General features: G+C 41.9%; 1 protein-coding gene across 3 annotated transcripts in view; it reads left to right on the forward strand.

The window, feature by feature from the left end:
* Positions 1-15134, forward strand: part of JMJD1C (jumonji domain containing 1C) — a 509668-nt gene that overhangs the window by 174789 nt on the left and 319745 nt on the right. For all 3 annotated transcript variants that reach the window (XM_068255133.1, XM_068255136.1, XM_068255134.1), the window contains exon 2: positions 13531-13695. In XM_068255133.1, coding sequence (XP_068111234.1) covers positions 13531-13695 — 165 coding nt within the window. The remainder of the gene's footprint in view (positions 1-13530; positions 13696-15134) is intronic.

A 15134-nucleotide genomic window follows, 5' to 3' on the forward strand; every position in this document is an offset into this window, starting at 1 on the left:
AATTTGTATGCAAATATGTGGCCTGAAAATGGACCAATCGATTTAAACCTCGGTGGCACTTGGTCGATTTTCAAGCTGCATATATTTGCATGAAAATGTACATAATCCAGCATGAACTCTGAAATATTTGCGTCTCATTGATTATCCCCACATAGATACTGGCCCAGTACAGGCCTGCGATAATTGCGGTGGCTGAATGTAGGTCTTTTTAGCAGGAATCCGTTAATTTAGGAGCAGATTGCGTCTTATGATTTGTGCACTGCAATAGGCAGCTGTAGAAATTGCAGCGATCGCGATACTCAAGAGGTAATAAGGCGTCGGCTAAACTGTGACTCTGACATAAGTTGGAGATCCTCTATGGTAAAGCGGAACTCCAGATTTCAAATTTAGCGGCAGTAGCAGCGACCGAAGGGTAATTTCTGTACATAAAAAGACAGCACAGTGGCATAGTAGTTAGCACCCTCACCTTGCAGCCCTGGGTCCCCGGTTCGAACCCCATTTTAGGCACTATCTAGACAGAGTTTTTATGTTCTCCCCATGTCTGTATGGGTTTCCTCTGGGCACTCTGGTTTCCTCCCACATCCCAAAAACATACAGGTAAGTTGTTGGCTTCCCTCAAAATTGGCCCTGGACTACGGTACATACACTATATGATACAAACATAGACATATTACTATGGTAGAGATTAGATTGTGAGCCCCTCTGAGAGACAGTTAGTGACAAGACAATATACTCTGTACAGCGCTGTGGAAGATGTTGGTGCTATGTAAATACTAAATAATAATAATATATACATAAAAGGGAACATTTAGTATAAACAGGAAGTGGCTCTACAAACCAACTAATGTTAATCTTCACTTCTGTGTAGTCAGTTTATCTGTTATTTTTTCCCCCTCGCAAGGTGCGTATTTTAAAGGAGAACTGTAGTGAGAGGTATATGGTGGCAGCCATATTTATTTATTTTAAGCAATACCAGTTGCCTGGCTGTTCTGCTGATCCCCTGTCTCTAATAGTATTAGCCACAAACCCTGAACAAGCATGCAGCAGATCAGGTGTTTCTGACATTTGTCAGCTCTGACAAGATTAGCTGCATGCTGGTTTCTGGTGTGGTCCACACTACTGCAGCCAAATAGATCAGCAGGGCTGCCATGCAACTGGTATTGCTTAAAAGGAAATCAATATGGCAGCCTCCATATACCTCTCACTACAGTTCTCCTTTAAAACTGCAGTAGAGAAGTTGAGCTTTTGTTTGTGGCTTCCTGTGAAAGTCTTCTGCTAATTCTTGGATATTTTTCCTTCATATAAATTGTGTAAACATTTTGATGTTGTGTACGTCAGCTTGAGCAATAATTACCTGCAAGTCCTGTATAGAAACAAAACAAAAAGGAAATGCAGGCGTTGTAATGAGGTATGCTCTACCCAGATACAATAACGTTTGTTTGACCGAGGCTATAAACCCCTTTTGAATGCCTCCCTCATTTTTAATAACTCCAGCATAATCATTTCTCAGAGCTGCTTGTTCCCTGTTACGCAGTCATTAGTGTTTCTCCATGGTGTTTGCATGTGTTGTAATCCAGTCATTCATTGCGGCATATCTGTTGTGTTTGCTGGAGCGCTCTGCTCATAAAGGGAACCAGGGAGCCTTACTGAGAAGCCGCAACATTCACTGGAGTGCTTGTGCTGCTCCTGCTGACGTCAGCGCGTTTTTCAGCTCCAGCCAACATGGCTTATTAAAAAAGAGGAAATGTGATAGCTGGCTTGCTGAACAGAACAACAAAGTATGCCATAGAGTGCATGTGAAAGGCAGTTGTGACACTTGAGGAATTCATAGTTTGCTGTAGAGTGCTGAAAAGTCCACTGCCAGTAGGAAGTGCTTAAATTTATAGCTTGTTTGTACACATGCTGCAGCTGAAAACCAAGAGCTTGCTAATGGCGTGAATTATGTGTGATACATCTATTCATATACATTATGTGGACTGCTTGTTATTCTGCCCCTTCAGCATAAGCATGTATCAGCAGCTGATGCTGGGTTAATACAGAATTGATTTCATATTTATTTATATAGCGCCAACATATTACGCAGTGCTGGACATTAAAGTTACAGATGATATTTAGGGGTGATATACAGCAATATGACAAAACAGAAATACAAGAAAACCAGATCACACAGCACAGTATGAGTACAAGGTAATGCTTAGTCAGTCATTGGATGGGAGCATGGACCCTGCCGAGAGGGGTGGTAGGCCAGAGTGAAAAGGTGAGTTTTGAGGGCCTTCATGAAGATGTTGAAGGAGGGGGCTGCCCTAATTGGAAGTTCCATAGTGTTGGAGCAGCTCTTGAGAAGTCCTGGATACGTGCATGGGACTGTGTGTGTGTGTGTGTGTGTGTGTGTGTGTGTGTGTGGGGGGGGGGGGTCAGGCGAAGTTCATTGGAAGAGCGGAGTGAGTGGCTACCTCGGAGTAAGATCGGAAATGTAGGTAGGACAGGTTTTGTGGACAGATTTGTAGGTCAGACACAGTATCTTGAATCATATTCTGGACTGGATAGGAAGCCAGTGGAGGGATTCACAGAGGGGAGCCGCCATGGTGACGTGATGGGAGGAGTGGATAATTCTGGCTGCCACATTCATGATGGACTGCAGCAGGCAATTCTGGTCATAGGGAGATCCAAACTTAATGGATGAGGAACCGTGACATAGTAAGTAGTATTCAGGATACTGATTTTTACCTTAATTATCCTGATTTTAGTGTCAAACGCTGCTTACATCTAAGTGCTGCTGTATATTATTATGCAACTCCACCCTCCCAGTGATGTTTAGCCTAGGGTATGATGTCATGCAGCCTTCTGCCCCAGAGCACTCTGGGAGATCATGTGATATTCCTGCTCACTTCAGAGAGGAAAAAAAATCCATTCCTCTGCCTTGTTTGGGCCTCTTTCAGACGCTTGTTGGGCTGTTCAGCGTTCTGTGTGTAACACAAGTGTCCGTGCTTGGCACACAGTGACTCCACACCGCTGGTACTGAGTGCTATACAAGCACCTGGACGGGGAAGCAGAGCTGCTGACAGGCGGGGAATTCACCACCTTCAGCTGCCCATATGAAAGAGTTCTAGAGATAAATTGTAGAGTGTGAGTTCTGGATATTGCTGGCAACCAAACTGGTCACTGAGCGCCACTATAGCCATAGTTCCCATTACGGCCTATGTCAATGGCCACATGGTGACTACACTGATCACCCTCTGGGTGCTAAGCATGCGAGCTGCATGGTGACCCCGGAGAGGGCTGCCTGCATGTAGTCCCGAAACAGGAAGCATGTTAATAAGACGTGCTGGTTGCACAGGGCATGTGATACAGAAACATTCATTTACAGCATGTCGGCAGGAAGGGGTTAAGAACCGCGATTGTGTCTAGTTATGTTTTGGACTCAGTACGCTAGTAAATCTTCAAAAGTTGAACTGTTCTTTACCTCTACTGCAGCGGTTTCTTCAAGGGTAAAGCTGTTTCTTTTAATTAAATTAAAAGAAACCTAACTTCCGTCAGATTAAAGTTTTTGAGGGGACTGATTCTCGTAGACCAGGATCAATGCAGATGCAGAGAGGCTTTTCCTAATGAATGAAAAATCTTCCAAGCACAATGGGTATAAAGAGTTAAAGGGGAACTTCAGCCTAAACAAACATACTGTCATCAAGTTACATTAGTTATGTTAATTAGAATAGATAGGTAATATAATCTCTTGCCCACCCTGTTTTAAAAGAAGAAGCAAATGTTTGTCATGGGGGCTGCCATCTTTGTCATGGGGGCAGCCATCTTTTTGGTTGAAAGGAGGTGACAAGGAGCAGGAGACACAGTTCTAACTATCCTGTGTCCTGATTACCCCTACCAGCTGCACGTGCTAGTCTTCAAATGTCAAATTCAAAATGTAAAAAAAAAAACAAATTGCACCAAAACAGCAGAACGAGAACAACAAAATCAGAAATTCCATCATGCTTTGCACAGCATCAGGGGAAAAAAGCCCGGGCAGTTTTCTTCTGTGCAGCTAAAAATGAGGCTTGCATAAGAGAAACAAAGTTTCGATGCTGTGAAACTGTTAAAACAACACAAAGCCTATTCAGTGCTGCTGAGTCTATTTTTAGTCCGGAGGGTCACTTTAAAGGTCACTTTAAAGGGGAACTTTGCTTTACCTTATCTCGAACAGATAATCAGGGGGGTCTGTGTGGCTGATTATTTGGGTTGAAAAAAGACATACGTACATCTAGTTCAACCAGAGAACAAAGTACAACACCAGCCTGCTCCCTCACATATCCCTGTTGATCCAGAGGAAGGCGGAAAACCCTTACAAGGCATTGTCCAAGTAGCCCCAAAAGGGAAAAAAATCCTTCCCGACTCCAGATGGCAATCAGATAAAATCCCTGGATCAACATCATTGGGCATCACCTAGTAATTGTAGCCATGGATGTCTTTCAACGCAAGGAAAGCATCTAAGCCCCCTTGCAGGTATAGAATTTGCCATAACTACTTCCTGTGGCAATGCATTCCACATCTTAATCACTCTTACTGTAAAGAACCCTTTCCTAAATAAATGGCTAAAATGTTTTTCCTCCATGCGCAGATCATGTCCTCTAGTCCTTTGAGAAGACCTAGGGACAAAAAGCTTTTATATTGCCCTCTGATGTATTTATACATGTTAATTAGATCACCTCTAAGGCGTCTTTTTCTCTAGACTAAATAAACCCAGTTTATCTAACTTTTCTTGGTAAATGAGACCTTCCAACCCTCGTATCAATTTTGTTGCTCGTCTCTGCACCTGCTCTAAAACTGCAATATCTTTCCTGTAATGTGGTGCCCAGAACTGAATTCCATATTCCAGATGTGGCCTTACTAGAGAGTTAAACAGGGGCAAAATTAGGCTAGTATCTCGAGTTTTTATTTCCCTTTTAATGCATCTCAAAATTGTGTTAGCTTTAGCTGCAGCAGCTTGGCATTGAGTACGATTATTTAACTTGTCGATGCGTACTCCTAAGTCCTTCTCCAAGTTTGATGTCCCCAACTGTATCCCATTTATTTTGTATGGTGCTAGACCATTGGTACGACCAAAATGCATGATTTTACATTTTTCAACATTGAATTTCATCTGCCATGTATGTGCCCATATAGCCATCCTATCCAGATCCTGTTCCAATATGACACTATCTTCCTGAGAGTTGATGATTCTGCACAATTTTGTATCATCTGCAAAAATAGCAACATTGCTCACTACTGCATCTACTAGGTCATTAACCAGCTGAGCGGTCTGGACGAGCTCAGCTCGTCCAACACCGCCAGCGGCTGCCGCTCAGGCCCTGCTGGGCCGATTTTAACGAAATAAAAAGCAGCACACGCAGCCGGCACTTTGCCAGCCGCGTGTGCTGCCTGATCGCCGCCGCTCTGCGGCGATTCGCCGCGAGCAGCGGCGAAAGAGGGCCCCCCTAGCCGCCTGAGCCCAGCGTAGCCGGAACAAAAAGTTCCGGCCAGCGCTAAGGGCTGGATCGGAGGCGGCTGACGTCAGGACGTCGGCTGACGTCGATGACGTCACTCCGCTCGTCGCTATGGCGACGATATAAGCGAAACAAGGAAGGCCGCTCATTGCGGCCTTCCTTGTTTATTCTGGGCCACGGAGGCGATCGGAAGATCGCCTCCGGAGCGCCCTCTAGTGGGCTTTCATGCAGCCAACTTTCAGTTGGCTGCATGAAATAGTTTTTTTTTTATTTAAAAAAAACCCTCCCGCAGCCACCCTGGCGATTTAATCAGAACGCCAGGGTGGTTAATAAATAAACTGAAGAGCACTGGGCCCAGTACAGACCCCTGTGGAACCCCACTGCTAACAGTCACCCATTTTGAGTATGATCCATTGACCACAACTCTTTGTTTTCTGTCCATTAGCCAGTTTCCTATCCATGCACACAGACCCTTCCCCAGTCCTTGCATCCTCAACTTTTGCACCAGACTTTTGTGGGGAACAGTGTCGAAAGGCCTTTGCAAAGTCCAAGTATATCACATCTACAGCATTCCCAACATCCACATTAGAGTTCACTACCTCATAAAAGCTGAGCATGTTAGTCAAACAGGACCTGTCTTTAGTAAACCCATGTTGATGCTGAGAAATAAGATTTTCTACTATGAAGTCATGTTTAGTATCTCTTAGTAACCCCTCAAATAGTTTGCATACAACTGATATTAAGCTTACAGGTCTAAAATTTCCTGGATCTGATTTTTTTGCCCTTCTTAAATAATGGGAAAACGTGGGCTGTACGCCAATCCACTGGGACTCTGCCAGTTGAAAGAGAGATACAAAAGATAAGATAAAGGGGTTTATCTATAACTGAACTTAATTGCCTTAGAACCCGAGGATGCATGCCATCCGGGCCAGGTGCCTTGTCTATTTTTAATATTTTTAGTCTTGCATTCACTTCTTCCTGCGTTAAGTATTTAATATTACAGTTGGAAGAATGAGACTCTTCTGCATCTGTAATTTGCAACAGTGATGTTTCCTTTGTGAAGACAGAAGCAAATAAAGCATTTAATACTGTAACTCTGCCTTACCTTGGTCATCCACCATTGAGTTCCGACCTCATACTTTAGGAGTCCAATACAGTCAACCTTTCTTTTTTTTCTTTTTTTAGAGTTGATGTACTTGTAAAACTTCTTTGGGTTAGATTTGATATCCCTAGCGATTTGATTTTCAGTTTCAATCTTTGGCAGCCTAATTTCTCTTTTACAATTTTTATTGCACTCCTTATAATTGCTTAGTGCAGCCTCGGTCCCCTCATGTTTTAGGACCTTATAGGCATTATTTCTCCCCTTCATTTTATCTCTAACCTTTCTATTCATCCATAGAGGCCTTTTTTTATTCCTAGAGATTTTTCTTCCATATGGGATATACATACTACAATAATGATTGAGAATAAGTTTAAAAGCTTGCCTTTTCCCTTCAGTGTCTCCCCCCCTTGTAGTACATTATCCCAGTTCACCAAACTTAGTGCCTGCCTGAGTTGATTGAACTTTGCTTTTCTAAAATTCATAGTTTTAGTGGTCCCGCTGCCCCGTGGCCTATCAGTCACAAGATCAAATGTCATCATGTTGTGATCACTATTTCCCAAATGTTCTTGAACCTGCACATTGTATACATGATATTAGGGGATGTGGTGATGGATAATGGCAGTTAGTGCTGTCTGTTTTTTTTCTGCCAGTAGTAAAGATGTTTACCTGCAGGCTGATTCTGGATCAAACAATATAAACAAATTACATGGTGAATATTAATCATTTCTTGATATTTTATTTTTTAACATCTCACTTTGCAATGTATTGATTTATTTTTTTCCCCGTTTAGCTACATTTCCTCTTTAAATCCTAATGAGCAGGCATTGTATCCATGCACCTGTTTACCTTGCAAAGAGGTCTGATACAGGTTAGCTGTATTGATTTACTATGTTGCAATTATTATCTGTGAAGCGCATGGAAACAGAGCTGCTTTGTTTTGAGTGGTTAGATTCCCAGTCAGCCCTATAACAAGCATTTGCTGCCTCCTATGTGAGCAGCTGTGTGTATGTTTCTTGTTTGTACAACGTTAGACCTTTCGTTATATTTAGGCCACTAATCTAGTGGGTGAGACGGGCACAAGAGAGCATGCTACGGAACATGTCTTTTGTGGATCAAGTGTCACTTCCAAAATAAAACCTCCACTGTGTCTTCAATGGCAGGCACAGTCCTGTTAGCTGACACACTGGCAGATGGAGCTAAAATTAGCCTGGCATTGAATAAGTATGCCTTTCATGTAAAAGGTACAGAAGCTAGTTCAGCAGAGCTAGTGCTTGCTGGGCACAGCATGGGCTTCTACTCATTTCAGGCTGACATGGGTTTCCTTAGGCCTGTGTTACTGTGTATCAGATACATAAACACCTGATAATAACAGATTGCAGTTTCTACAGAAGTGTACACATTCCAAATGTCCTCATTTATAGCCCCAAACGAGGGCTGGCGGTGCAGGATAGTACATGTGTGTTCACCAGTTTGTGATGTACAGCTGCAAAACTTTAAAGGAACTTTAACCAAGGATTGAGCTTCATTCCAATCAGTAGCTGATATCCTCTTTCCCATGAGAAATCTTTACTTTTTCTGGAATAGATCATCAGGGCGGTCTGTATGGCTGATATTGTGGTAATACCCCTCCCATAGTGTGATGTCAGGACCTAGGTTCTGACAGTTTCCTGTCTGTGAACCTTCTTGCATTGTGGGAAAAAACAGCTTTTTACAACTACCAAACAAACAGCATCTCTCTCTGTGCATAGAACTCTCAGTAACGAACATTCTATACAGATCACCTGTCCATAGAACTCTCAGTAATGAACATTCTGTACAGATCACCTGTGCATAGAACTCTCAGTAATGAACATTCTGTACAGATCACCTGTGCATAGAACTCACTTCAGCAACGAACATTCTGTACAGATCACCTGTGCATAGAACTCTCAGTAATGAACATACTGTACAGATCATCTGAATAGAACTCTCAGTAATGAACATTCTTGTCTAGGGCCCGATTTCATCTTAATCCATCATTGATTATTAGTTTGACCCAGGCCTGTGCAATATTATCAATATCCTTTCATTCATTTAGTATTTTTGCAATGCTGACCTATTCATTGATGCCTTAAAGTATATAGTTATCTCAGTAACTGTCCCTCAAAGGGGCTCACATTGAAGGCCAATTTTGGGGAAGCCAGAAAACGTATCTGTATATATCTGGGATGTGGGAGGAAACCTGAGTTCACAGAGGAAACCCACACGGACACGGGGAGAACATACAAACGCATTGCAGATAGTGTTCAGGCCCAGATTGGAAGCAGAATAGAGTTCTAGTTTGAGTGCTAATGTTCACACCACCGTATACAGCGACATCTTAGCCCTGGGATAAGTTATTCATATAGGGAAAAAAGAGTAATTGGATAGGTCAGTGTATCCTATTTATTTATTGATAATAAATGCACAGAATTGGCCATTTACAATGCATGTTAAGATTTCCTATCTTGATTTCCTATGCTGCACTTTATTGGTTAATAGGCCGCCTTGCTTGCAGATGTGACTGGTTAAACCAGTAAGATGACTTACAGATAGGAGTTTAATATGTAACATCTCCTAACAAAATGTAGCATGACAGAACGCTGCCTGAGCTGTTTGTTTCCCACATAGTGGTGGCGGTGAGGTCATTGCAGCTGACACAGTGACAGGTGATTGTCAGGGGAATGCAGACTCCCGCTCTCCCCCACACAGCGTGTGCCAGTGGGGGAGGAGGAGGCGCTCTGCCCTTGTGGGGGTGGCAAGGCCTGCTATTCTTCTCAGCAGCTTGCTGTGGGCTACACAGCCGTCACAACTTCTCAGATTAAAGTTATTTTCTTCAAAGTACAAGTGTAAAATATATTCAGTTTTGTACAACCACAATTTAATAGACATAACAAATGTGTGTGTACAATTTCCATTCAAATCAAAGATAGCTTTATTGACATGACCAAGATTCATACAGGCATTACCAAAGCAGAGGAAATGGGGGTGGAGTAGGGGTACAGTGGGCATAGCAGTTCATGGCCATTTTTAGGTTTACAGTTCATTTATGCTCCTCTCAGTCTGTGGCATGCTGTGACATTCTATGTCTTTATGTATTACATTCTTTTTTTTATTTTATTTTCTCTCTCTCTCTCATATACTCTTTCTCTCTGATGTATTAGCAGGCATCAGTAAAAGCAGGAAGTTGGGAATCAGAACGATACCATTTATTGGCTATTTTTCTTCTAAGTTAGCCAAAAAATTGTAATTATCCTGTTTCAAAACTTCTCTCATATATTCTCTTGCTCTCATATACAAAATGAGCTTTATTGGCAGGACCAGAATATTAGCATTGCCAAATAACACACGCTGGGTCTGAGTCTGACCTTATAAAGACAGATTTTTTTTTAACTTTACTGTTTGTTGTGTAATTAACCTAAACTAATTCAGGACACATTTTTAAGCTCTCTTGAATCTTTTCATTTGTAGAGAAAACAGGCAGTATGAGAAACTCTCTCACTTTCTAGCTTCAAAACGCATACATGGAAACATTTCCCACGATAATTTAGGCGCCGGGGATAACCGCTCCTTGATTATAAGTAAATTACCAATATTCTACTATTGGGGTCTAGCTAATTGCGATCGTAAAATATCGGTAAAAGTTACTGATATTTTTCTATTGCCTAAACTGACCCTATTTTTATTGCACCCTCCCTTTAATGATGCCTAACCCCAACCGATCCCCTGCACCACAATACATGCTGTTATAAGCTCCGCCTTTATCTCTGAATTCACCCTTTTCTGAAATCTGTGCTGCCATACAAGGCAGTCAGAGCAATTTTGGGTACCTGGAGTTGGAGTCGGTGGTTTCATAAACTTAGGCGTTAGACTTGCATGATTTTTGTACCGACTGCACAGTACTGCTTAGTATGAAAATTAGTGGGTGACGTCGGTACCCAAATTACCCCCTGGGCCCCAGCGTAGCTCCAGTTAACATTGTGGTCTATGCGACACCCATTTTACCAGGCTGCAGCCCCTGAATTACCTGGGGTTGTGGTGTAACTATACAGGACTGGTCACATGGCTTCTTGGATAGTACTTTTTGGTTGTTTTCTTTGCTGCATTCTTCCTGCATCTACTAGAAATCCATTAAGCCTTCTGTTTTGGGAAAGTAGTTCAGTAGAACATGCCCTGTAAGAGATATGTAGTGATTTGGGCAGCCTTTGCCTTGGGGACTGGCGGTGCTGCTCACACTGCATTGAATATGGCCATCATCAGACTCCTGGACGATGATGTGACTATTTATCTTCTAACCACTGCATTTAATTTTTTTTAAGTAATAAAGTTGAAACATTGTTTTGTTGCTGCAGTATTTTACACGGCTCCCTCCTATAGATCCTTCATAACGACAGGAGTGCTTTTTGTGCTTGAGTTGAAGCCATGAGGTTTGCCAAGGCTTTCCCTTATATTTAGCACAGCTATTTTCAGTCTCTGTGCCCAGAGGGACATTTGGCCGGCCTCATAGACTCTTGCTAATGCATTCAGTCTCCTTGCTAGACAAACGATACCGAAGGGAACCCATCGCTAATGCTCAGCATCCCCTTTTGGCAATCTGTCGAGATGTGTATAATTTTGCGCCATTTCACAATCCAGATCAACTTTCTGTGCTCAACGCTGTACACAGAAACGTGTGGCTTTGCCAGAGTGGAATAATTGATCTGAATTAAAGTGACACAATATGAGTTTCAGAATCACATGATAACCCAAGATGCAGAGACTGGGGGTTTTTCATTTACAGCATAATGGGGTCATGGCTGACTGGAGCTCTTTCGTAAAAAGGTATTCCTGTAAAGAATGGACACTACGAATCTTAATCCCCATTGAATTGGGGTGCGTGGAAAATTTCCTAACCTGGAAATCTCTTCTGAGCCAAGAAATGGAAGCTGTGCTAGCAAATGAAAGCTACTAGCTGCCGATAAATGATCTACCAGCTGGTTAATCATCATAGGTAATTGCTAGTTGATCAGCAATTGTTGGTTTCTGTTTTGTCAGCAGGAATTCCACTTCTTAGGAATGTTGGGATGACTTTTTGTAGCATATTTAGGTGGCCATTCACGATACAATTCTTCGGACGATCGATTCTCTGATTCAATTGTAATATCGGTTAAATCGATCCGGTTTTTGGATCTATTCCGTTATCTGATCGAAATGGATAGCAACTTTACTACTGTTAGTGGGTTCGAGCAATTGATAATACGAATTAATCGGAGAATAGATTGCATGAAGAATAGTATTGTTAATGGCCACTTTAAGAAGCATTTTCATAAATATTTAAATTGTTTAAAAAAAATAAATAAATCATAAATACACCACTCTCTGTATGCCTTCCTGGCACATTGCCAAGGAGTGGAGCTGAGGGGCACAATTGGTGGAGATTGGCAGCCCAACTGGTATTGAGTGGGGCTGGTCTTCTCCGTTCTGTACTCTGCCACGAGCAGCAGTGTAAACCACCCCTATTGTTCTCTATTACTAATTTGAGAGTGTCATCAGCTACCTGGGAAAGGGCTGGTGCAAACCAAAAACCGCTATCGGATCCGCAAATGCTAGCGGTTTTTGAAGAAGTTTTTCAGAGCGATTCTAGGCATGTTTAGAGAGATTATCTGAACATGCCTAGAGTTTTTTGGAGCGTTTTTGTGTAGCGTTTTTTTTATTTTGTACAGCTGTATCTGAACAGCTTCTGTAACAAAAACGCTTGGAGAACTGCTGTGATCTAGCATTTTCAGAGCGGTTTTCCACTTTCCTATACTTTACATTGAGGAAGAAACTCCTCAGAAATCTCAGAAATGCTGCAGCCCCCGAGTTTGCATTTGGGGGAAAAAGGAGCCGCTCTGGTGTGCACCAGCCCATTGACTAACATTAGCCAAACGGTTTTCCACCAGAAAGCGTTTTAAAAAATGCTCAAAACCCCTCTTAGTGTGCACCAGCCCAAAGTGATGTACAGGCAGCTACAAGGGACACAAGGAGATATGGCTGCAGCAGTGATGACAGTTGGCCCACTGAACACTCCCCTCCCACCCAAGTTATGACCATCTCAAGTCCAAACTGCTGGGGAATAGTGATGGTCATGTCCAGGAGAACTCATGGAGACGCATATGATTTGTTTGATCAGCTGATAGATTTGCAAAGCACTGATTTGCTGTGATTACATTCTGCTTTAGCACATGATCATGACTAGCAAATCAGAGACTTGCATATCTATCACCTGAGCGAACTGGTCACGTGCTTCTAAATGAGTTCTCCTAGACATGACCTTTACTGCTGTTCAACCAGTAGATTATTGCCCTTGTCTGCTGCAGTAGTCTATTTGCATTAATCTTTCTTCGTAATTGTTATGATTATTTCTTTTTTAAAGCTTTGTATTGATAGTTAAGGCTATAAGGAAATTTTTTACATCATATTGTTCCTATCAGTGTCAGTTCTTCCAATAAACATGTATAATTATCAGTATATGATATACAGGCTTAGATTGACTTCTTAGGGTTTGTAAATAACGCAGTACAAATTTAGACTGGAGCACCTGTTCTAGTTTGGGACTGATCTAGAAGGCCTGATGTGTTTGACTAGCTTGATTACAGTCACAGATGTCAGCTTGGTTGCTGCTGTTCAAAAAATCACCTTACACACTTGTTCTGCTTTGCATTACATTTGCATTTTACTTTCAACCTTGGGCTTCCTTTTTCTTTAATGAGCCATTAAACGGCTTTACATATTTATGGTTCACAGCTGATCATGGTGAGGTAGCTCAGGGACATACTACCTCCTGAATTGGTGTGTTAATGACAGCCATTCTCTGACAAATGCCATCTCCCATGATGAGTGCGCCGGTCCTGTACGCTTCATCACAGAATATCCTGCACTATATTAAATATGGTCTATCTCTCTGTCTGTTTCTTTCAGGTCTATGTGGAGTTTGATGACCTAGAGTGGGATAAACGAGAATGGGTGAAAGTATATGAAGATTTCACAGCCTTTTTTGTGGAGTTCCAGCTGGTCTGGGCGAAGAGGAAAGACCCCAGCCAGGCTCAGGGATCAAAGGTCAAGCAAGTCCAGTGGCCTGCCTTGGTGAGATAGAATTTCTCTCATTACTTCCTGTACATATTCAGAGTGAGCTTTTTTTGCAGACACCAAAACAGACAAGTAGGAAAGGGCTTAAGTTCTGGATGTAAGGGAGTGATATATTAGTACTACCACGAAAAAAATGTAAAATAAATGAAAATACATAAACCTTTCTCACAGAAGAAAAATCATTTACAGCACATTTTACTCTGTTGCTGTCACTTACAGTAGGTAATAGAAATATGACAGAACTGACAGGTTTTAGACTAGCCCATCTTCTCATGGGGATTCTCAGGGTTTTCTTTATTTTACCAAGAAAGGTTAGATAAACTGGGTTTATTTAGTCTAGAGAAAAGACGCCTTAGAGGAGATCTAATTAACATGTATAAATACATCAGAGGGCAATATAATAGCTTGGCGGATGAGCTTTTTGTCCCTAGGCCTTCTCAAAGGACTAGAGGACATGATCTGCGCATGGAGGAAAAACGTTTTAGCCATTTATTTAGGAAAGGGTTCTTTACAGTAAGACTGATTAAGATGTGGAATGCATTGCCACAGGAAGTCATTATGGCAAACTCTATACCTGCATTTAAAGGGGGCTTAGATGCTTTCCTTGCGTTGAAAGACATCCATGGCTACAATTACTAGGTTATGCCTAATGATGTTGATCCAGGGATTTTATCTGATTGCCATCTGGAGTCGGGAAGGAATTTTTCCCTTTTGGTGCTAATTGGACCATGCCTTGTGGGTTTTTTTTCGCCTTCCTCTGGATCAACAGGAATATGTGAGGGAGCAGGCTGGAGTTGTACTTTGTACTGGTTGAACTCGATGGACGTATGTCTTTTTTCAACCAAAATAACTATGTAACTATGTAAAAGCACTTAGTGAATGGCAGTTGCTCAGTCTAACTGCCACAATGGTGTGAAAACAGGTGAGGGAGGTGGCCTGCATCTTTGTATAGATCCTTTTCAGGGAGTGCTTTGGTAAAGTATAAATTAAATATTGAAAATCCACCATGAAGAGATAGACAAAAACGTGCCAGTTCTGTGGGTGAGCGTAAGTGACTGCAACATAGGAGAACGGTATTTATAGCTCATTTTGCTCTGGAAGAAATGTACTACTTATTTGTATGTGTTTATATATTTTACATTTTACGCTAGTGGTCCTTTTAAGCAATCTATTCTTATCAGATTAAAATTCATTGTTTGTCATAAATTATAACACTACTGTGCCTGTGTTTTGTATATTTGTCAGTGTTGTAGTGTGAACCTATGCACATGTTATCCTGATAACCCTCCCTGCATCTCACCAGCTATAATTGTGTGACATTTTTATCATTTCACCTGCCCAGCGCTGACACTTGCTCTAAATATAACCGCTGTCAGTGCCCTTTGAATTCATCACAATTACCCCTGAGAAATGACTTCTATTATCGTGGAGGATGA

This window comes from Hyperolius riggenbachi, chromosome 10, assembly GCF_040937935.1.
Source record: "Hyperolius riggenbachi isolate aHypRig1 chromosome 10, aHypRig1.pri, whole genome shotgun sequence".
NCBI classification, from domain to species: Eukaryota; Metazoa; Chordata; class Amphibia; order Anura; family Hyperoliidae; genus Hyperolius; species Hyperolius riggenbachi.